The 24,515-nt window shown below is 49.0% G+C and overlaps 1 protein-coding gene across 1 annotated transcript; it reads right to left on the minus strand.

Moving 5' to 3' along the window:
• Window positions 1–3,776: 3,776 nt before the first annotated feature.
• LOC125437842 (neuropeptide Y receptor type 4-2-like) lies at window positions 3,777–9,559 on the minus strand. Its single transcript, XM_048505856.1, has 2 exons — window positions 9,474–9,559; window positions 3,777–4,953 (listed from the first exon to the last, which is right to left on the minus strand). Exon 2 carries the CDS (start codon window positions 4,878–4,880, stop codon window positions 3,777–3,779), a length of 1,104 nt encoding a protein of 367 aa, XP_048361813.1. The 5' UTR covers window positions 4,881–4,953; window positions 9,474–9,559.
• Window positions 9,560–24,515: the final 14,956 nt, after the last annotated feature.

Consider the following 24,515-nt stretch of genomic DNA (forward strand, 5'->3'; position numbering starts at 1 on the left):
CTGTGGAAAAAGGCCACCCTCACTGCAGCACCTACTTGGACATACTAATGAAGACTAGATGAACAAGCTGGCAGACCTGCTGACCTCCTCTAGCATCCATGGATGTCTTTGTCATACCCCCGGACTGTTCAATAACAAGACGCTGTGTTCAAATGATTTGTTTATTATGAAACAACATCAGGAATAAACATTTAGACTTCTATTGCCAGAACTGAAGCATAAGCAACAAAGTGCCCTCCATTGTACCCAACATCATGCCCCCCACCTCACACAACAGCACCCCTGACTACCAGTTCCCAGGGGGAAATAGCACCCCATCAGTCCCATAGTCCAGAGACAATGCAGCGTCCCCCCGGGGTCAGAACAACACAACTGCAAGGACGACAACAGCAGGTGTCTAAACAGTTGATAAGGCATTGCCTGGGAAGCAGAAAGTGAGAAAGCACAACCACTGTAGTCCCTCCATAGTAGTCCAGAGGTGGATGGCACCCCCCAGTCCCATGGTCCAGAGACAACGCAGCCTCCTCCAGGGTCAAAACAAGCTACATTCCACACTACTGCAACAGCAGGTGTCTAAACAGTTGATAAGGCATTGCCTGGGAAGCAGAAAGTGAGAAAGTACAACCACTGTAGTCCATAACATCTAGAATTGTAGTCCATAACATCTGGAGTGCCAAAGGTTCACCACCACGGACCTAGGAGGAGTTTAATAAGAATTAAGCATGGGTTTATGTTTTCTAAAAATGAAAGAGGGAAGTCGGTATGGTATAGCCCAGCCTCGCAAGATCCCGGAAACTCAGCAGGGTCAGTACTTGGAAGGGAGACCGAGGCAGGCTTTGCAGAGGCAGGCAATGACAAACCACCTCTGCTTCTCCTTGCTGGGCTCACCATAAGTCTTGGATGAGAGGCCACCCAGGAAGGGTCTGCAGAGGAATGCCACAGGAAGCCATTTCTGAGTCTCACTTCCTTTGAAAGCCCCTTGCTGGGGTCGCCATCAGTCGGCTGCGCAACAACATCCCCTCCACAGTTTGCACTATAAAATTACTTAATGGTACCGATTCTGAGATTTTAGGGAATGTAGCAGTGGTGGGATCCAAAAATTTTAATAACAGGTTCCAATGGTGGTGGGATTCAAACAGTGGCGCCGCCGCACACACGCACCTCCAGTCCCTATTGGGCAGGGAGGTTGCTTTAGTAACCCCTTCTCGGCACTTAGAAAAAATTAGTAGCCACTTCTAGAGAAGTGGTGAGAACTGGTTGGATCCCACCTCTGGAATGTAGCCCAATATCTGTTGCTGGTCCTGCCACTAAGAGAATCTTAATATGTTTTGTAAATATGACTTTGTTATGTTACTATCTGATATTTATGCCTAATAAAGGTTGAACTCAGAGGTGGGTTCTCACCAGTTCCCGAGAGTGGGTTACTAATTATTCGTGTGTGCCGAGAGGGGGTTACTAACTGGGTCTGCTTTTCCGTTAGAAATTCCATTAGGTCCAAAAAATCATAAAGTCCTGTTGTTTTCTGGTTAGCGAAGGTAGAAAACGAGATAATTCTCCCTGTTGGGCTGTTTTAAAAACATGTTTTAGAAATATGGTAAAGTTCCTTGTTTAAGGAAAGTATCCTTCTTTTGATTTCTAGAAACAAAATTAAGTATTTAAAAGTATTAAGTATTTGACAGGCAGTCAAGTAGAGGAGAAGTAGTTGTTTCTGTTGGCAGTACACGATAGGACTTGCTATAATGAGTTTAAATTATGGACAGAAAGATACCAGCTGGAAATGATGAACTTTTTTTTTACAGTGAGAGTTTTTTATAGTAACAGAGAAATTATTAATGCCCCGCCTCACTCGAATGCCCGGGCTATGTCTAATGCCAGGTTCTCGGCCCCAGCCCTACTACTCCCATTGGCTTAACGCCACTGTTTGAATCCCACCACCATGGGAACCTGTTACTAAAAATTTTGGATCCCAGTGGATCCCACCACTGGTTGAACTTGAACTTTAGTCAGCTGCGACATGATGGCACTTTACACACACACACACACACACTGAAAGAAATGAGAAGTAACCAAGGACAAGGAGTGTGGGTATTTTGCCTCCAAGAAGGCCACAAGGTCTGCTTTATTACCCAAAGCCCTGCTTTTGCCTCACGGGCCCCTCTGGCTGAGGGAGGCTGCCTGGGAAGGGAATCAAATCATCACAGCACTGGATTTTTTGTTGATTTTGGTCTACCTTTCCAAGCAAATGATCTACCTCTGCTCCTGAAGTACTTAATCATGAGGACTTTCTGTGCGTGCCCATGAAGAACGGTTGCTTCCTCCCCATGAAAGAAAGCTACCAACTCCAGGTTGGCAAATTCCTGAAGACTGGGGACTCTAGCTGGGAGAGGAGAGGCAGGACCTTCGTGGGGTGCCATGCCAGAGAGGCCAGCCTCCAAAGCAGCCATTTTCTCCAGGGCAGGGGTCTGCAACCCACGGCTCCGGAGCAGCATGCGGCTCTTTCAGCTCCACGTGGTCTGGAGGTCGGAGGGTAGCGTGGGCGTGTCCCTCCAGGAAAAGTGAGTGGAGGGGCCCAACTGGAGGCGGCTCTGTGCGGAGCCGCCTCTCCGGCTCAGTAGATCTTCGGGGCCATGGAAAACGGGTCCAAATGGCTCTTTGGGTGGTAAAGGTCGCCGACCCCTGCTCCAGGGAAACTGATCTCTGTTGTCTGGAGATCTATTATGAGAGATCTCCAGGCATTACCAAACATAGGAAAGCAAGCTGAGAACATAGGTGTCCTCAGGTGGCCAGGTGGCCTCCCTCTGTAATTCCCTCTGAGGAGAGAAAGAGTGAAGTGTAGCTCTGCGCACAAGAGTATGTGAATAGTAAAGTCAGTGACACACCTTTCCGAGTAAATCTAAAGGTGAATTTAGTTCTGTTTACAGTACTGAGCCTAATTTCATTCTTTATTTATTTGTCAAATTTAATAGACCGTCCACCCCTTATTGGAAGAAAATCCTGGCCAATGTAAACCTTTTGGAGTTTGCATTACAATCTTGTGACTGAACCACTCAATGCACAGCACACTGGCACGCGGCCTCCAATGAGGGACATGGGTTCCCAACTTCCAGGTGGGGTCTGGAGATTTCCAACAATTACTCCAGAGATCAGTTTCCCTACAGAAAATGGGAGATCTCTCCCTCCCCAAACCCTTCCCTTCCCTTGCCCCATTCTGGAATCTCAAAGAATTTCCCAACACGGAGCTGGCTACCTTAGAGGGACGCATCACTTTGCCTCTGAAGAAACAGCCCAGGTTCCTCCCTATCTGGGTCTCTGTCAAGGAACAGATTTTGTGTTTGGGGGAGGCCCCCCTTTGAATTGTCCACTTGCCTCTAGAGCTGCCGGGGCCTTTTACAAGAGCCCAGTGCGGTGCCACTTCTATGCCCTGACCAAAGATCGTTTCCCCCCATCCAATGTATTGTTGAAGCTTTCACAGCTGGAATCAACTGGCTGTAGTGGGTTTTCTGGGCTGTGTGACCGTGATCTGGTAGTTTTTACTCCTAAGGTTTGGACCACATCTATGACTGGCCTCTTACATTAGGAATAAAAACTACCAGACCATGGCCACAAAGCCCGGAAAACCCACAGCAGTCAGTTTTTCCATCCCCTGATCAAGAATGCTGCTGCAATGGGAGAGGATGTAGAGGACAAACGCAGGTAAGAGTGCACCTGCAACCATTGGGTGAGCGCCAATTGAAGCTTTAGGTGTGAATGCAAACCCATGAAGCCTCTTGGGATTCTCAACACGGGCGCTGGGCAGGAGCCTGCTGGTCACTTAGTTTCAAGGAACCCTTTGAGGCTTCGGTCTGCATGGTGGGTAGACGCAGATGCTCATATTCTTGTCCTGAAGAACGGCGGGGGCAACTGGCGAGGAGGGCCATCACTTCTTTCTTGATGTTTTTGTTCAGGAACCCATAAATGATTGGGTTCACGCAGGTGGACGCCATGCCTGCCAGGTGGCACACTGAGAAGATCAAGTCGTGGAGGCAGGAGGGAATGAGCTTGTAGTTCCAGTCGGCGATGCCGTTGAAAACGTGCAATGGCAGCCAGCAGACGGCAAAGGCGACGACCATGGAGGCCAACAGGAGGTTGATGTGCTTCAAGGGACAGGTGGGCTTGCTCTTCTCAAACAGGCCCTCCCTCTTCCGGAGGCGGAGGTAGATCCGCAGGTAGCACACCAGGATGACGGCAAGGGGCATGCAGTACTGTAGCAGCAGAAGAGCCATGGCGTAGGTGAGCCTGTCCTTCTCAGAAGACCACGGGCAAGTGCAGATGGCCTTGTCCATGTTGGAGTCCCCGATGCCAGCAGACCACTGGAAGCCACCATTTCTCAAAGTTGAGTTGGTCACGAACGGCAGGGACACGAGAGAAGCAAAGATCCAAGAGGCCGCAATGCCCTGGTAGGCTTGGGGGAGGCCAGGCTTCCAGCCTGTTGGGTGGATGATGAGTTGGTGCCTTTCCACAGCAATGAGGACAAGAGACAAAATGGACACTGTCACGGACATGCACTGGAGAAAGGCAGTCACCTTACACATGGCCTCTCCAAATGTCCAGTAGTTCAACAAGACCGTGATGACGGTGAAAGGCAGGCAGAAGATGCACATGACCAGCTCTGAAGCAACCAGATTGATGAGAAGAACGTTGGTGGGCGTGGCTTTCTGCCTGGCCATGATTCCAATCAAGCACGTGTTTCCCAGGATGCCCAAGACAGTCTCCAAGCTGTATGAAGTGGCCAGAAAGATAGAAATGTCCGAGGTATTCTTACAGTGTACGAGAAGTTTGTCCGGGAGACTCCAGTTGCCTTGGGTTGTGACCTTGGCGGCAAAAGCTGAGGTCCTGTTCATTCTGAATCCCGAGGGATGCTGGGTAATGGTTCAGGAACCTCCCTTATTGCAGGTGGAGTAACATGAGAATGATCTGCAGAGGAAAAGAGAGAGAGAGCTCAGATTGACATTGGGCCTTTCCCCACTTACCTTCTGCCGCGCGCTACTCGGGCCAAGTAGCATGGGGTCCCGTGGCACTGCCCACTACAGGGGCGGCGACATCGCAGCCCCCCCCCCCCCGAGGCTGCTGCTGTCGTGCCCCCTCAGCACGCATCATTCAAGGCGCTGGAGAAAACGGCGCCTTTTGATGGGGAAGCCTGGGCGCACGCCAGAAATGACGTGCGCAGTGATTAGCGCGCAGTGACGGTGGTAGAGGGGAAAGTGGGGAAAGGCCCATTGGTGTCGTATTGACTGCACTTCAGCAAATGAGGCATGAGGAGCAGGAGATGGAGGTAGAGGCCCTGATGGTTCCCATGCCCAACCAATCACCAATTGGGGCTACCACACTACACACAGTGTCAGGGTGTGTCCAGCTGTCTGCCACGGTTTGCCAGCTCTCTCGTTTAGGCTTGGCTCCTGCAGTGAAGGAGGCAAAAAGTATTCTTTTTGCCTCCTTCCATTGCTGCTGCGAGTTACTTCTTTCTTCATAGAGAGTTAGAAGAAGAGGAGGAGGAGGAGGAGGAGGAGTTTGGATTTATATCCCCCCTTTCTCTCCTGTAGGAGACTCAAAGGGGCTTACAATCTCCTTGCCCTTCCCCCCTCACAACAAACACCCTGTGAGGTCGGTGGGGCTGAGAGAGCTCCGAGAAGCTGGGACTAGCCCAAGGTCACCCAGCTGGGGTGTGTGGGAGTGTGCAGGCTAATCTGAATTCCCCAGATAAGCCTCCTCAGCTCAGGCGGCAGAGCTGGGAATCAAACCTGGTTCCTCCAGATTAGATACACGAGCTCTTCACCTCCTACGCCACTGCTGCTCACTAAACAGATAAACAGATAAAGCAGGCTACAAAACATGTATACAAAAGAAAGCAGTAAAAAACTTGAGTGCATAAGCACTGGCATAAAACATACGCTACAACATCATGAAGAAGAATCATACACAGTTACGTGCATGAATAGAGAGGGGGGGAGGTAGCAGTAGTAGAAGTAGGTAGGGGATGAATGTAGAAGCCAAGCCCCAATTAAGCAGCTGCCAAAGGTCACTCCAATTAGGCAGCTGCTCAGCACTAACCCAAGGATGCAAGCGGTGTTGCTCCTACAAAACTCAAACATACATGGATGCCAAATACTCTGACACACTCTTGTGTTGGCTTCATCCCTGTGCGGCGCACCTAAGGGTGTCCTCAGCATGTCGCTCTGTGATTGGTGGGTGAGGGTGCCATGTCAATGCACATGGCGGTACGGTTGATACACTAACAGGTCTTTGGAATTAGACCTTTTTTTCTCTCCAATGGGAACGCCTGGGACACTGGCACCTTGACCTGGATAGCCCAGCCTACTAGCCTGATCTCATCAGACCTTGGAAGCTACTCTCAGATGGGAGACCACCAAAAAAGTCCTAGGTTGCTACACGGAGGAAGGGAATGACAAACAACCTCCCTTCATCTCAGTGATGCCCCATCTCCAGTTTATGCTGATGCCAACCCTGGTGCTGGAATCTGGGCTAAGAAGAAGAAGAGTTTAGATTGATACCCCTCCTTTTTTTCTCCTGTAAGGAGTCTCAACATGGCTTAGAAACTCCTTTCCCTTCCTCTTCTCACAACAGACACCTTGACAGGTAGGTTGGGGCTGAGAGAGTTCGGAGAGAACTGTGACTAGCCTAAGGGCACCCAGCAGGCTTCATGTGGAGGAGCGGGAAACAAATCCAGTTGACCACATAAGAGTCCATCACTCATGTGGAGAAGTGGGGAATCAAACCCGGTTCTCCAGATTAGAGTCCACTGCTCTTAACCACAACACTATGCTAGGATAGTGCTGCTCTACAGCTCTCCGTCAGGAATACTTTAGAGAATTGTTTTTCTTACTATGGTCGTTTCCCCACTTACCTGGGTGAGTGGTTGCTGCGCGCTACTCCCAGTGCACGTCATTTCTGACGCGCACCCGGGCTTCCCCACGACCCCGCGCTCTGCGCAGGGTCATCAAAAGGCACCGTTTCAAAAGGCGCCAGGAATGTTGTGCGCTGAGGGGGCGCGACAGTGGCAGCGTCGGGGCAGCTGCGTTGTCGCCGCCCCTGTAATGGGGAGTGCCGGGGGACCCTGCGCTACTTGGGGAGAGTAGCGCGCAGCAGCAGGTCAGTGGGGAAACGTTCTATGTTTGACAGAAAGGTCATCATACTAAAAGAAATGTAGGATATGTACAAGGATACAACAACTGCACAATACATTTAACACATCTATAAAAAAGGAATCGATGGACAGAAATTGTGACTGACGCTGGCAAACTCTTGGGAAAAAATTATTTTCTTTATTTTTAAAATATTTTTAGTGAGACTTTTTAGAAGGCAAGAAATTAGTTTCCCAAGAGTTTAAATTGTTCATGATTCTATTGTTGGTTCTCCTTGTGAGCCGGCCATCTTTGCCACCTGCAGCAGGCAAGGGGTTAATCTCATCCTACGGCTATGAGGAAGCTAAAATAGTCCGGAACATCAGGATTCATATTGATTTCAAAGTGGTATCTACATTTATCTCATCCTGAACAGCTTGCCAACCTACCTCAGGAACTGAATTTGTCTCCTTGCTCCTCGACATGAAGCCTGCTGGGTGGGTGACCCGGGGCCAGTCACAATTTCCTCAGCACTCTCCCATCCCCACCTACCCCACAAGGTGTCCGTTGTGGGGACAAGAAGGGAAAAGGAATTTGTGAGCCACTTTATAAATCCAAATTCTTCCTCTTCTTCTTCCAAGTGACCCTCTACAAACATAAGAAATGAAATAGGAAGCATTGTGCTTGGGACAATGTTGGTTTTAGCTTCTGAAATAGGGAGCAGCAGTGGCGTGGGAGGTTAAGAGGTCATGTATCTAATCTGAAGGAACCGGGTTTGATTCCCAGCTCTGCCGCCTGAGCTGTGGAGGCTTATCTGGGGAATTCAGATTAGCCTGTACACTCCCACACACGCCAGCTGGGTGACCTTGGGCTAGTCACAGCTCTTCGGAGCTCTCTCAGCCCCACCTACCTCACAGGGTGTTTGTTGTGAGGGGGGAAGGGCAAGAAGATTGTAAGCCCCTTTGAGTCTCCTGCAGGAGAGAAAGGGGGATATAAATCCAAACTCTCCTTCTTCTTCTTTGTTTCTTGTGCACTTGGGTCCCTCAACTTACCCCTTCTGCCCTGAGTGATTCTAAATCTTTATTATTATTATTTTTTTGGAGTGGGGTGTGTGTGTTTAAAAACAGCTAAAAGAAAACAAATGGTCTAACTTACAATATCTATCTTGACCCACCGCTTTAAAAGGACATTCTAGCCCTACGAATAGTTACTGGTTGGATGGTGAGGAATCCCAGGGCAAAGCTAAGGGGTTGCATTTCCTCAGCCCCCAGGGGATCTTGGTCAAACTAACAGGCAGCGGATTCCCAAAATGCAACACATGTCCCTCCCATCTTCGGCATCCCACTGTCAGCTAACTCCAGCTGTGTTTCCCAATAACTACACACACACACACACACTTGGCTGTGAGGTCTACAGTTGCCAACTTTCAAGGGGGACCTGGAGATCTCCCAGAATAACAACTGATCCATTCCCCCAGAGAAAACGTCTGTCTTGGAGGCAGGGCTCGGTGGCATTATCACCCATGTCACTCTGTGGCATTTTCCTTCCCCACACACTTTTCTCTGCAGGCTCCATGACTAAAATCTCCAGGAATGTCCTGTCCTGGAGTTGGCATCCCTTCTGTGAGAGCCAGCTACATTTGATCAGATCTGCTGCTGTGTAAAGTAAACCCATGGATGAGGGATGGGACGGTGCAGCAGGGTTGGTGTTTGGAGAGGAGGCCAACGAAGACTCGGCAGAGGCAGGCAATGGCCAACCATCTCCCCTTCTCACTTGGCCAGTGGGACTCTACACAAGCACTGGAGAACTCCCAGAATCACAGTTGATCTCCATCAGCCAGAGGGCTGCTCCCCCAGAGAAAAGGGCTGCTTTGGAGGTTGGACTCTGCTGAGCTCCCTCAGAGTCAGCGTGGTGAAGTGGACAAGAGCATTGAACTCTAATCTGGAGAACTGGGTTTGATTCCCCACTCCTCCACTTGAGCTGTAGACTCTTATCTGGAGAACTGGAGTTGTTCCTGTGCATGAAGCCACCTGGATGACCTTGGGCTAGTCACAGTTCTCTCAGAACTCTCTCAACCTCACCTCCCTCTCAAGGTGTCTGTTGTGGGAAGAGGAAGGGAAAGGAGTTTTTAAGCCACCTTGAGTCTTCTTACAGGACAGAAAGGCAGGGGTATAAACCCAAACTTTCACCACCACCTCCCCCCAAAAAATCTCCCCTACCCCGTAGCTCCAGAAATTTCCTATCCTAGGTTGGCAACCACAGCATGAACAGGCGCGCTCAGGAAACGCAAGGATCAAGGGAGCCAGACCACCATCCCCACCAATCGCTTCCCTCCCTGCCTCCACCAGCCCTTACCTGGGCTTTGAAACCCAGCGGGTTCCTGGTTCTTGGGTGGGGGGGAGGTTTTGCTCTACCTTTCTGCTCCCGGCCTGAGTCCTGCAGGTGTTGAACTGCAGAGCTAAAAGATCCCAGAAAGACAAATGGTCAAATATTGACCTGGCAAAGAGGAAACGAGACCAGGAAGCGATAACTTGGTTTACAAAGCAATTCCATGGACGATTTGCAGCCACTCAAGAACGTGCAAACTTAAGTGCAGCCAGTCCTACCTCGTTGTTCTGAGCAAAGGGTGTGTGTCAGTGTGGTCCTAATACTCAGTGACCCAGCTGATTCTGCGAATGAGCGGGGCGGGGAGGGGGGTGCCAGAACTTGCTGGGGCTGCCATAAGTTGCATGCTGCTTGCTAAATTGCATGCTGCTTGCAAGATACCCCTATGTTATGTGGTTAGCATGCGCTAACAGTAGACTTAACATTTCTGGTACTTATTTTAATTTCACATAGTGCTTGACAACAAATGTCTGAAATTATACCTGTGCCAGTGACGCTGTTATTCCATAATGACTCGGGGGGGGGGGGGGCACCAGTTTCCGTGCTCTTTTAGCTACCTGATTCCTCTCTTTGCGTCGTTTCTATCTCTGCATCCTGACTTCTGTCTTTGCAACTCCCCTCCCAACTTCTGGTTGGCATGTAAGGCTCAGAGTTGTCTATTGTGACTTGTATCTGACGGTGGGATTCTGGACTCCCAAAAACTCATATCCCCCAAATTTTCCCAGTTTTCAAGGTGCTACTGGATTCAAATCAAACTAGTTTAGATATCTGCATCTTTAAAATATTAAGGGAGGAGAAATCATGTCTGAAATCATGTCTGAAATCATGTCTGAAATCATGTCTTGTGGCGTAGGAGGTTAAGAGCTCGTGTATCTAATCTGGAGGAACCGGGTTTGATTCCCAGCTCTGCTGCCTGAGCTGTGGAGGCTTATCTGGGGAATTCAGATTAGCCTGTGCACTCCCACACACGCCAGCTGGGTGACTTTGGGCTAGTCACAGCTTCTTGGAGCTCTCTCAGCCCCACCCACCTCACAGGGTGTTTGTTGTGAGGGCAAGGAGATTGTAAGCCCATTTGAGTCTCCTGCAGGAGAGAAAGGGGGGATATAAATCCAAACTCCTCCTCCTCCTCCTCCTCCTCCTCCTTCTTCTTTGTAGGGGCAGAATGCTCAGAGCAGCTAGTAGTCCTCAACCTTCCTAAGGCCATGACCCTTTAATGCAGTTCCTCATGTTGTGGTGACCCCCAACCCTAACATTTATCCATTATACAGATGGAGAACACTGATGCAGAGAGTCTTAGGGGACCCCGTGAAAGGATTGTCGACCCCCCCCCCGAAGGGGTCCCGACCCCCGGGTTGAGAACCACTGCGTTACCCCCAAAGTAGCAAAAGTCCTCAAACTGCTCTTCAGCAGATGCAAAAGGCGTCCGGAGGGATAAGCAGCCAGAAATCAGTCTAGTGATTTGTTTTCAAAGTGCCCATTTCTAAAAATCCATCAGGTGAGGTCTCAGGTGCATTGTGGCTGATGGCCCCTTTTGTCCCAGGGCCTGCGTCCCACAGTTTCCTACGGCAATATTAAAGGAAGAGCTGTCAAGAAGGAGGGGTTTGGATTCATATCCATATCCCCCCTTCCTTTCCTGGAAGAAAGGGGCTTATAAACTCCTTTCCTTTCTTCTCCCCACAACAGACACTTTGTGAGGCAGGTGGGGCTGAGAGAGTTAGGAGAGAACTGTGACTAGCCTGAATTCACCCTGCAGAAATGTAGCAGTAGGGAAACAAATCCAGTTCACCAGAAAAGGATCTGCCACTCAGGTGGAGGAGTGGGGAATCAAACTCAGTTCTCCAGATTAGAGTCCACCTGCTCTTAACCACTACACCATGCTGGTGTAGCCAAGCAGCTTCAATCAGTCCCTATTTCCACGGTCCATAACACACTTCACCTGCCGCCGTCCCTCTGAGGGCTGCCCCTGTTGCCTTTGGGAATATAAACCTCTATGCTAGACAGACTTTCGGAATCAGGAGAGCAGCTTTTGCTCAGTGGAAGGTCTCTGCCTGGCATGCATAAGGTCCCAGTTTCAATCCCGCTCATCTCCTGTTTTAAAAAGAACCAGATAGTGGGTGATACAAAAGACCTCTCCCAAGATCCCAGACAGCTGCCGCTCCTGATCGGATATAGACCGATGTTCTGTTTCATTTTTAGCCCAAATAAACTCAGAAATACACACGTTGCACTCTGGCTGTGTCCAATCTTATATATTGATCTTACATATAATTAAACAACTTAACACTTCTATTTGTATTTACATTTCCTTATTTGTCTGACAAAGTTCCTAAAGATACAGCATAAGTCTTCCAACTCTTATAACTAAACATAAATAATCACTTAGTCCATTCAATTCTTTGTTCAGAAACAGCCAGAGTGCAATGTGTGTATTTTTGAGTTTATTTGGGCTAACGTTGACATTGCACTCTTAAAGATAGTGGTGACTGTTTCATTTTAGCCACCTTCATTTCTCACATTTCCTGCTGCTGATCAGAAACCCACCTCAGGGGCAAATGATCTGATAGCTAAAGCAGGGTCAGAAGCAGTGGTAGGATTCAAATAATTTAACAACCAGTTCTGAAAGGACTCAGTAATGGGATTACACTGGTTCTCTGAACTAGACAAAAAATTAGCTACCGGTTCTACAGAATAGGTGCAAATAGGCTGAATCCCACCACTGGCCAGAAGGACTCGCTTGGTTCCGTGGCAAACAGAGTTTTTTGGCCCATCTCACCCTTCCGTTATTAAAGAACTGATTCAAAATAGATCACAGATGCAGGCAGGGGGTCCTTGTTTCTTCCCCCTGACACTCTCGGACGATGTCAAAGCAAAGAATTTAAATAAGGCTTACCTCTTGACACCAGACAAGACTATCGGCACAAACCTGCCAGTCACCTTGCTGGGCCTAAATCTTGTTCCCCTCGTCCTGTCCCCTCGAAAGTCTGCTCCCGGCTGACCCTGGTCAAAGAGTTTTGCTAGTGTCTGGCCAAGCACGTCTGTTGGGAGCGCAACCTCTGCTCTTTCTTCTGGTGTGTGGGCTTTCCATAGCGGCAGCCAGGCAAATTGTTGTGACGGGAGGGAAGGAGCACAAATTATGCGCAGCAGACAGACTCACATGGCAGATGGATTCAAATAAAGCCACCCAAAGGACTTCACTCGGGGGAGTTCCACGCGGGGACAGTCTTGTGTGGTTTTTCTACCGCTGGTGCGGCTGCCGATTGAGTGGAGCAGGAGGGCTTCCTAGGGTTGCCAATCTCCAGGTGGGACCTGGAGATTTCCGTGAATTACGCCTCGAGCTGCTTTGGGAACCATTCCTAAGTAAGGGACCACGACCAATTATCTTGTGCCCCTTCCACACATGCAGAATAATGCACTTTCAATCCACTTTCCGTGCACTTTGCAGCTGGATTTTACTGTGCGGAATAGCAAAATCCACTTGCAAACAATTGTGAAAGTGGATTGAAAGTGCATTATTCTATATGTGCGGAAGGGACCATATACTAACTGCTGAATAGTGCCGAGGAGCCTTTATGGTGGCCCATTTTAATAATGTCCCTTCAGCTGAGACAACAGGAAGATACCAACAAGTTCTAAAGCAACAAAGATATTGTCATTGCAGCTCTCTTGATTCCCTGTCTCATATTCTTTTATACTGCAGTTTATATGCTGAGGTACAATCTCAATTAATTCACCCTCTGTTATCACTAAAGAATATCCCAAACTCCCAATGTGCTGTGCATTTCTCATTAGAGGCCCACAATTCTGATGTTACTTATACAGTTGCTTTATTTCTGGGGACTATTTTAAAATGACTGCATTTAATCTGACTCACTGTTGTTGGATGTTTCTGTTGGTTTTATGCTAATAAAAGGTGACGAGAGAGGGGGAGTGGCAGCTGAGAGCAGCACCTGAGCCCACCTGAAGCCAGGCTCAAATGGGCCCTTTTCTCCGAGCTCCCTGTGGAGATGGGAGTGGGACTAGCCTGGCTGGCCCCCCTCCCAATGGGGCCAGACCCACTCATCAGCATTCCGCTGTGTCCCGCCTCGAACTCCACGGGGAGCTCCAAACAGGGCGCAGTTGCACAGCGGAGCACAGCCCTAAAACGCGCCCCCTGTAATTGGCACTGGGGCTCAAGTCCCCCCATATCCCCCCAGCTGTGCCACCGTCTCCTCCTTGCCATGCAAGAATAGCATGCACCTTTGAGAAGCTTCCCAGAAAGGATAGACGTTACTGTTGCCAACATCCAGACAGGACCTGGAGATCTCCTGGAATTACAACCAATCTCCAGATTACAGAGATCAGGTTCCCTGGAGAAAATGTTGTTTTGCATTGAACCGCACTGTGGTTCCTCCATTCTCCAAACCCTGCCTTTCCCCAGCTTTACCCTGCAAATCTGGCAACCCGAGAACACGTATCCCTGCCGTCCAATACGAGGATTTCTAGATGTTGCATCAGTTCCAGGATGCCTTTTGTCTAGAAATGCTCTGCTTCTCTCTGCACAGATGCTGCACTGCCAAGGTCCCTTGTTGGAGAACCTGGGGCTTTGGGTTGCCACCCTGCACGGGGTGGGGCTGGATTTCTCCCGGAATACCAACTGATCTTCAGATAGCAGAGATCAGTTCCCCGGAAGAAAACAAGACTCTGTGTCCTCCTTCTGCACCACCAGCATCTCCAGACTCCACTCCTAAATATCCAGGAATTTCCCAGCCTGAATTGAACAGCTCTACCAGAAATCTGTCTCATCTTGTACTGCATCAGTTTACCCGCCCACCAGCCACCCCTTAGAGAGGGCTACTGCCAGGTTAGAAATAAATATTAGTAGCAATACCTAAATATGATCAAGCATGGCTTTGTGCTTCTAAAAGACAAACGCAAAAAGAAACTTTACATTGCATTTGACTCTGCATTAGTGGAGAAATGGGAAGTTAAATACTGTCCTCTTGTGGCAAATATTGAAATAGCAAGTCGGTGCTTATCTGTTAAAAGGGTTAAGTAACAGGAGAAAAATTAACCATTAAAGGCTTATTCCAGTGACCCAACTACTTAAGAAGAAGCTGTTCTCTTGAAAGTTGCCACCAAACATGTCACAGAATACCTGTATTCACAGAACAACAAAAGACTGTATATTCCTGTTACATTAAGCCAAAACTAGAAAGGATTTATAGCTATAAGAAAAAGAATGCAATGATTATAATTTGTTATGGTGATGCATGAGATATACAGTATGAAATTAGGTGCCAAGAGCCTATGATAGTTGGAATGTGTATGGATTTATGTTAGTTCTTTTTAATATAATTTTTATTGATATTATGGATTATTTTACATACATTTTGCAACATTATATTACATCCTTAATATCATTTTACCCCTTTCCCCCCCTACCCCCCAGATTTCTTCTTGTTTTCTTCAAATGTGCAGCAGCAGGTTCATTCTTTCAACTCTTCTTTTCCAATTTTCTTCTGTAATTCCAATTTCATTCAACCAATCTGTGAATTCAGTCCAAATCGTCAACATGTCCATTTGTTTGTCTTGCCATATTTGGTTTCTTGACATTATTCCAAAAATTTCTGATTTATGTTAGTTCTTAGGCTGAATGGAATGGATAAATACTGCTATATTTGTGTTCCTTCTTTTAAAACATTATAATATATTGGATAAGAAGAAAATCACACACAAAGAAATTGTTGGGTTTTTTTTTCCATAGCTACCCTCAAACCACCGGCTCCTCTCTCTCCTCCACATAGGTGGATCTGCCACAGGGCAGAGGGGGGACAAACGCCCTGGGCGCAGGAGGGGCGGAGAATCACTCCCCCACCCCTCGCCTCAGGCCGCCTCCACGCCTGCAGCAGCCCCCACAGACACAGCCTGCTTGCTTTGTAACTTTAAAAAGGTAGGTGAGGGGTGTTCTCGGGGCGCGGGGGTAGTGGCCACTATTTTGCCCCGGGCATCATTTTCCGTTTCTACGACACTGCTCCTCCATCTCAATTCTCCATGTCTTCAATTGACCCTCTCCTTCCTCCCTTTTAAGAGATATGCCCAGTAAAGTTGCCAACTCTGGGCTGGGAAATTCCTGGAGACTTGAGAGAGGGCAGAACCGGGGAAGGGACCTCAGCGGACAATAATACCCCCCATAGCAGCCCCCAGGGCAACTTGTGCTCTGTGGGCTGGAGCTCAGTGGCAAGTCCAGGAGATCTGCAGGCCTAGGGATGGGACTGGAGGATCCCATGGAATTACAGATCATTTTCAGACTACAGAGATCACCCTGTCCCGGCCCTGCACCCCTTACCAGTCCGCCCCACCTGGTGGGCTCCGTGGCTCCTCCCAAGGGCTGGAGGGGAGAAGGAGGGGCTCTGCTCAGGCCTGTCTGACAGCACCCAGGGCTGATGGGGATGGCCTCCTTCAAGCCCAGCCCCTGCCAGAGGGCAAGCTGGTGCCAGCCGACTTCTGCCCTGCAAAGGTGGGGGGGAGCACTGCTCTGTCTGCCCATCATGTCAGCTCAAAAGAGCTGGGGATGCAGACTGGAGAGCCCCCACAGTTAGAGCTCCTCCTATCCAGATGACAGGGATCGGTTCCCCTGGCAAAAACGGAGGCTTGAGAAGGTAGGCTCTGTGGGCATCGTCCCCCACTGAAATCCCTGCTTGGCAACCCTATCTAGGCTAGGCTGACCAGACGTCCCGCTTTTGGCGGGACCGTCCCGCCTTTAAACAATTTGTCCCGCGTCCCGCGGGTTCCTCAAATTGTCCCGATTTTTGGGAGGCTGCTGCACTACCTTCTGCTTAGCTGCGAAGAGCAAAGGGCAGCCTCCCTTGGCGCTGCTCGTCGGGCAGGACAAGCGCACACTGCACTTCTGGGGCTTGCTTAATGCCACGCCCCCTGCTGACAGGGCGGCAAGACGGCAAGCCCCAGAAGGCACTGGCGCCCTCAAGCAGCTACATACGCTGTGACATGCGCCTACCACGCGTGCAGCCAGCCTCCCGGCCCCGAGGGATCAGCAAAGGTGACCATCTGGTCACCTTAATCTAGGCCCCACTTGAGGTTGGCAACCGCCACCCCCTGGCATGAACCCTTCCCTTCCCTGGCATCGATCTGGTGCTTGGGCCTGCTCTGAGAGACTGGTGGGAAAGGAAACCTGCCCTGTTTCTACAGAATCACCTCCCGTGGCTTTTTTTAAAAAAGAGTGGCTAGAAATCAGGAGTGCAATTCCCAGTTGAACCCACTAGGGGGAAGCAGAAACTCTCCCCTGAAACCTTTCCTCCCTTTCCACAGCATTGCTGCAAATATCCACCCCACATCGTAACTTTCCCCATCGGGGTCAGCATAAGACATTAAATGAGCATTTGGGGGAAGTTTCTCAGAAGCCACAGACGACCCGCGATGGCCAGCGGGCAACACAGAAAAAGCTTAGAAATTCAGAAATGCATAAAATATATGCATAGTAATGGACACTATCAACACATTTAATCTTTTAATGCCATAAATACACATTTCTTTTTAGAGTTAAAACAAATGAAAAAAAATCAGACATTCTCTGGTATGAAGGGAGGGCCCAAAAATTTCACGCAGCTTTCCAGATGACGGAGGGGGCCAACCGGGCTCCTAACCCACCTACAGTTGCTCCCACGGGCACGACAGACACACTCATCCAAACAACTGATTAGACCTGATGCAGGCCAGCATTTTCCAACTGTGGGGGTGCTCATCCCTCAGAACACAGAGCGCAGCCTTGCTGTGTGGGACAGGAATTCATGGCTGTCAATTAGGGTTGCTCAATTTGGGTTGGAAAATCTGGGGGTGACGGAAGGGAGGGATTTGGGGAGGGCAAGTTAGATGATGACATGGACCGGCTGGAGCGGGTCCAGAGGAGGGCAACCAAAATGTGCAAAGGTCTGCAGTCCATGCCCTACGAGGAGAGAATCAGGGAGCTGGGGATGTTTCGTCTGGAGAAGCGAAGGTTAAGGGGGGACATGATGTTCAAATATTTGAAGGGAGGCCATGTCGAAGAGAGAGCAAACTTGTCTTCTGCTGCCTCAGAGACCAGGACACGGAGTAATGGATTCAAGATGAAGGAAAAGAGATTCCACTTAAACGTAAGGAAGAACTTCCTGACCGGCAGGGCTGTTCGACAGTGGTGGCATTTCCTTCTTTGGAGGTTTTTAAAACAGAGGCTGGATGAACATATGCAGGAGTGCTTTTATTGTGTATTCCTGCATTGTAGGGGGTTGGACTTGATGGCCCTTGCGGTCTCTTCCAACTCTATGATTCTATGACGTAGAGCCCCTCCTCCAAAGCAGCCATTCCTCCAAAGCCCCCCCCCCCCCCCCCGGCCCTTGTCGACAGGAGTTCAGTTGTAATGCTGAGAGATCTGCAGCTACACCTGGAGGCTGGCTGGCTGCCCTGGGCTGGATGAGCTGTATCACCTTGTTACCGCCAGGAAAATAGCCAAAATATCTTCCTGAGTCGAGTTAACCGAACTACACTGGCTAAGAATCAGAATAAAGAGACCAGTGTTGTCCAAAAGCCTCCACAAGGCTTGGAAAGGACGTGTACATACAAATGTGCTGATATTTTACATGGTTTCCTTCTTGCCTTTGTCCCTTTTAAGGTTTAATGTAAGCCCTCTCAATGTTGAATTTATTAGCTGCCCAGTGTTTAGGATTATATTCTAGTTAAATTAAGGTTTTGTTACTGTTAATTTAGGATACTCTTGCTTACAGGTATATGTGCTTGTACTGTGTTGAAGGTTCTTTAAGGTTTCCTTTAATGTTTAAGTTTAGAAATGTTGTTTTAAATATTTGTATCCATGGGTAAAGGCAATAGCTTCTAACAGCTGATATTACTGGGAAGGATTTTTAAAAATGGAGTTTTAGCGGATGCCTCTGCTTATTATTATTTTTACCACTGTTTTTAAAGGTTTTAGAAATGATATTTACAATTGTATCGAGATTTTATGTTGTGCACCGCCCGGAGCCCCTCGGGGATGGGGCGGTATAAAAATCTAACAAACAAACAAACAAATAAATATTAAGAGACAGGGAAGTTGGCCCTGGAATTTAGTTTGGGCCAACACCCAGCCGACTCCTCAGCAAAGACAAAGACCCCTTTGGTTTTGCAAATCGAATCTGATGACAGCACCCCAGATGTCCCAGCCGTTGGAGAACGTGTCGGGACCACCATTGGACAGTTTGAACTTTCTTTTGTTGTGGGACTGAGGCGCGGAAGCCTCAGGATATAACTCAAGGAAATAGCCCGTCTGATAACAGAGATAACTGGGTGCGGTAGCAGGCCCACCCAGTTCTATGAATGGACCTTCCCTGCTCTCCATTTCAGCACCATCGTAAAGCCTCGCGGGAGGACGCTTGACAGCGAGATTTCACGGTCCCATTCACAGAAGTTGTAATTGTATCTTTCTTTTGTATTTATGTTTCTTTATTGGTGTAAGGTAAGGGACCTGCCCCCTTACCTGCCCCCTTTACCTGCCCCTTTGCCCCCTTTGATGTGTGTGTATAAAAGTTGGCTACGAAAGTGCGATTCCCCTGCCCGAGCTGCAGCAACCACTTCCAAATAAGATACTTTGCTTTTGAAGAAGACCGGCTTCCTGCGCCTCACTACATTGCCTGAGCTGAAATCACTTAATGTTACCCGAGCAGCAGCAGTAACAACCTGCCTTCACCTGACTGGTCTAGATGTTTTGAGGCACCTCTATCACGTCCCACCTTAATCATCTTTCCTTTAAACCAAAAAAGCCGCAGCCACCTTTGGCTTTCTTCACAGGGAAATCATTCCCCTGGCATGGTCATTTTGCTGAGTGCAAACTTTGCATTGGTCTTTGAAAGCTGTAACTTTACCAGAAGGGCCTCCAGCGGCAACGACCTGCCTCTGAAGAGGCCAGCCACAAATGCGGGCAAAACTTTAGAAACAAAAACAATCAGACTGTGGTCACACAGCCCAGAAAACCCACAACAGTCAGCTGATTCCACTGCTGAAAACCTTCGACAAGCCACTTCAACGGTGCTGAACAGCTCTGCAAACCGTGGTTGGAAGAGGAACTGCTCACCCCATTAACTGGCAGGACAGGAAGCAGGCCGTTTACCATTTATGAGGAGAGGCTGCAGCGTTTAGGACTCTTTAGTTTGGAGAGGAGACGTCTGAGGGGGGATAGGATTGAAGTCTATAAAATTATGCATGGGGTAGAAAATGTTGACAGAGATAAATTTTTCTCTCTTTCTCACAATACTAGAACCAGGGGGCATTCATTGAAAATGCTGGGGGGAAGAATTAGGACTAATAAAAGGAAACACTTCTTCACGCAACGTGTGATTGGTGTTTGGAATATGCTGCCACAGGAGGTGGTGATGGCCACTAACCTGGATAGCTTTAAAAAGGGCTTGGACGGATTTATGGAGAAGTCGATCTATGGCTACCAATCTTGATCCTCCTTGATCTCATATTGCAAATGCCTTAGCAGACCAGGTGATCGGGAGCAGCAGCAGCAGCAGAAGGCCATTGCTTTCACCTCCTGCCTGTGAGCTCCCAAAGGCATCTGGTGGGCTACTGCGAGTAGCAGAGTACTGGACTAGATGGACTCTGGTCTGATCCAGCAGGCTAGTTCTTATGTTCTTATCCCTGGAGACAAATTCAGTGCAAGCAGACCTAACTATAAGACCCATTGCACCAGGAAGCTGGAACATCAGGAAAGCAGGTCACCTGTGGGGTTTTACCACTTGGAGAGTAATGGAAGCTTGGACAGACAATACTGTGCCATTGTGCCGCTGAGGGTCAGGCCCCAGGTTGTCTTGGATGCCTTTGAGAACTTCAAGGCCATCCACCTCTAGACCTGTGGGATTACAGGCTGCCCTGAATCTTCAAGCCAATGTCTATTTTCAGACACTTTAGCCTGGCTTATAGGCTATTTCCAGGCCCGGCAGATTAGCTACGCACCACAAGACAGGATCTCAGGCCCGGTCCTCAGAGCAGATTGTGGGGATCCTGAACCTGGCGAGACTTCAAAGTTCCCCAGCCCTACGAGGCAAGATCTTCATCCTGCAGTTTAGGTAAATATTTGCCTGCTGCCTCCTGTGCTGGCCACCCGGCAAAAAATGTAAAGCTTACACTGTAGGCCTGCTTTCAAGCAGCCCACAACGGGTCTGGCATCAGCTCCCATTTATAAGGCTTCATCCCAAGATTTAGACTTCATTCCAAAAGAATCCATGACTCTTTCTGGATTACTCGGTGAACTGATGACCTCGCACTCCCAGATGATGAACAGCCTCTCTAAGCAGATCGACACAAAGAGGAAAAAGCACTAGGCTCAAAGAGAACCGTGCCAGTGGGGGAGAGCCAGACTTCGGCAGCATCCCAGCAAATGGCAAAGTAGTGCCCCCAGCGGGACCACAGCCATTTAAGGTCGAATCCCCACTTGAAATTTGCACGCAGATCCAAACCTGTTCGTTGTGAAACCGTGTCCTCTTCATCGGAGTTTCTCCCTCCCCACCGCAGCGAGCACACAGCAGACACACCCGGTTGCAGAACTCTTAGCAATCCCCACTACCAGGCGAGCTCGCTTCGCCGGTCTCCCCTGATTGGCTGGTGTGCCTTGATGGGGCAGGACCTTTTCCCCATTGGGCGGAAACGCGACGCTGTAGGGGTGTGATAAAAAAAAAACAGTGTGTAAAAGTTTAACGTTTAACTGTTTAACTGTGCAAACAGTTAATCGTTACCTGTGTAAACCATGAACGATTCAAAGTTACGCGTTTGACTGTTTAATGTTTGCATTCCCTTCTGCTGGCCGATCGCAAAAGCAGAAAACGAAACCAAGGAAAGGCTGCGCGCGCATCGCAGCGCTGATTGGTTGCCCGAATTCTGCATCACACTCCAGGGCGGGAAACGAGTCAGGGTTTCAACCCTCATCCCCCCCCCCTCGGATCAGCTCTGAACTGTGTTAATGGGGTCTGTGCCACTTGCAACCAGGGTCGATTCCCCACTCACCATTAAATGCGTCCTCAGCACTCCAAATATCCAGGTTTCCAGCAGAGTTACCCACTACACCAGGTTCTGCTGCTCCCAGCAGATGAGAGAGGGCATGATTGGGACCTTCAATGTTAAATGCGGGGGGGGCAGTTTCACTGCTTACCCTGCATACTATTTAGTGTAGGTTTGCCTCTGATCATGTCAAATGCTACAGAGAGTCCCAGAAGAACAGGAAGTGGTGAAGTCCTGAATGAAGAGCCCTGACCAGGGAAGTCAGTTCAAATCCTGCCGATAACCCCGCCAGTCTGAGTGATTTCAGTGAAATCAGTGCCCCGGTAACGCATCAGTGCTTAATTCTTGATCTGGAGCCAACCGAGCCCTTTTAAAGTGGAAAATCATTTCCCAAGACAGCCTGTAATGTAAGAAGCGGTTTTATTTCTGATTGTACAATCCATTAGGACTACGTAAAGTTGGATTATGAGATTATGGCTACAATGTCCTCCTTGCGAAAACTGAGGCAATGCACAAATGTTATTTTTTAAAAGTGTTACGACAGAAGCTGCAGGTAAGTACAGAAAGCTGCGGAGAAAATGGGGTCTGTGAACAGCACTCTGCTCCGTTGCAAAGTCAATCAAGGTTTCTCTGTCAACACGCGTCCCTAACTCAGACCATGTTTCCAGTGAGGCCTCTCAAGATGCTTTTCCAGAAACCATCAATACCACACTTTGCTTTACCGATATTAAAAATAAAATCAAGGTAGTCTGGGGTGTTGTGGGTTTTCTGGTCTGTATGGCCGTGTTCCAGTAGCGTTTTCTCCTGACTTTTTGCCTGCACCTGTAGCTGGCATCTTCAGAGGATCTGATGGTAGTAAAGCAATTTGTGTTACTACCATCAGATCCTCTGAAGATGCCAGCCACAGATGCCAGTGAAACATCAGGAGAAAATAATACTGGAACACGGCCATACAGCCCGGAAACCACACAGCACCCCAGTGATTCCGGCCGTGAAAGCCTTCGACAGTACATCAAAACAATCTCTTTCCTAGTTTCATAGCCTGTTCAGAACTCCCTTCCAGCAATATTCATGTTGACATAGTTTATTAGAACAAATCTAAAAACAGGGAAAAAAAATACCAAAACATTCCCCCACCCCAAACTCAACCTAAAGCTAGAGAGTCATTACGTAACAGGACACACAACATTATTGCCCCGTGTAGAGAGTGTGCAGGGGGGCCTTCTGCATAAAGTCACCATTCAATAAGTTATTCCGACTGTCCAGCAGCGCAGCAGAAGAATTCCGTCTTTTCTATTTACAGAAGCAGGCTTACTTTCTCGGTGAACTAAATGGGATATGAAACCCGAACAGGCTAATAGCTGAAACCAGACCTCGGTTACATCCCTGCACAATAGCAGAGGAGCAAGGCCTCCACGTTGCAGGGCTTGGGAGAGCAGGCTTAAGTATCAAAATTTTCTGGTTAGGAGTGCACCAAAAGGCTGAAACCTCTTAGAAACAAGCAAGGTATGGTCCTTTCATCTGTCAGGTGCACACATTATGAAGGATCTGCTGAGCCGTTCCTTGTGCAGTGCTGATGTTGCAAGTATAGGTTACACAGCCCTCGTGCCAAATGATCGCTTGTCCTTAGTAATATCAGAAAACAGTCAATGCTGATTGATTATGCAGCACCTCAGGTCAAGAATGTGATCCCTGAATGGCGGTAATTACTTGAGGGTCACTGGGCGATGTGGATAGCCTTTGAAGTGATAAATGGCACACGCGCACAGGCGGGGTTCATATTTTTCTCGTGGTTGTTTTGCCCCATTCATCCGAGCCTTTGAGCCAAACAGTGAACCGCGGGAAAGTCCATGCCCCCCCCCCCCCCTATTCCACAGACGGGGTGTGCAGCAACAGGGTGAAAAACATCCCGTCGCTTGTATGAGTCACTGACTCCCCCCACCCCTTCCGGCAGCCTGGTGATGGGCCACAACGGGGGCCACATTTCCATTCCAAATCTGCTGGCAGTCTGACCACCGGCCTCGCTTTGTCTCCAGCAGCCTAACGGTTTGCTAGGTTGCTCCTTTCATTTTTTTAAAAAAGGGAAGCTTTCGGAATGACAGGTCGTCTCATCGCAACAGGGAGGCCAGCAAGAGAGACCCGAGCGAGCCAATTTAATGAAGCCATCAAAATCTCGCTCTTTGCCGGGTTGTCACTTGAAGGTTCGGTCAGATGAAGAATCACAGCGCTGATGGGCCCTGAAAGGCTGACAAGACTCTGAGAGTCCGGACTGTGCTTTATCCTGCCTGAGTGCGCCGGGCTGTCTCTTCACTACGCATGTGGCTCTGGAGACGCTGCTCCATGTGACAGGTCTCCTTAACATTTTGCAGCCAGTGGACTCCACTCGGCAGACGTCTGAGGCGCACTCACCAAAGGAACTGCCGGGGTCCCCCTCACTTGCACCTGCCTCGGCGGTGGCTGAATTCTGAAACGGCTGGTGCAGAGATAGCCACAACTCAGAAAGCAGCACTGGAACTCTTCAAGGATTTGTGTGTGAATATCTGGTGTGGCGGGGGCGGGGGGAGTCACAATTCCCCGCCCTTTGCCAGGAAAACTACAGCTTCCATCTGAGGAGAGATTCCTTTGGGGCAAACTTTGTGATGTGATACGTCTGAGAAAGGGGGTGGAAATAATACTATGCTAAGCACAGACTTCTCCTCTGCCTTCTGCAGTTGGTTTTTGACAACCTTTTTTTTTTGGGGGGGGGGGGAGGCTGTCAAGTCACAGCTGACTTATAGCAACTCCGTGGGGTTTTCGAGGCAAGAGATGTTCAGAAGTTGCTTGCCACTGCTGGCCTCCGTAAAGTGATCCGTGGTGGTTTCCCATCCAAGTACTAACTAGGGCTGACCCTGCTTAGCTTGTGAAATCAGAGTGAGGGCTTGTCAATCTGACCTACATGACAGAAGGGGCATGCAAGTCCCTTGGGCCAGTGAGAAAACCCAACTTGAAACTCTG

This window comes from Sphaerodactylus townsendi, linkage group LG08 (assembly GCF_021028975.2).
Source record: "Sphaerodactylus townsendi isolate TG3544 linkage group LG08, MPM_Stown_v2.3, whole genome shotgun sequence".
Lineage (NCBI taxonomy): Eukaryota > Metazoa > Chordata > Lepidosauria > Squamata > Sphaerodactylidae > Sphaerodactylus > Sphaerodactylus townsendi.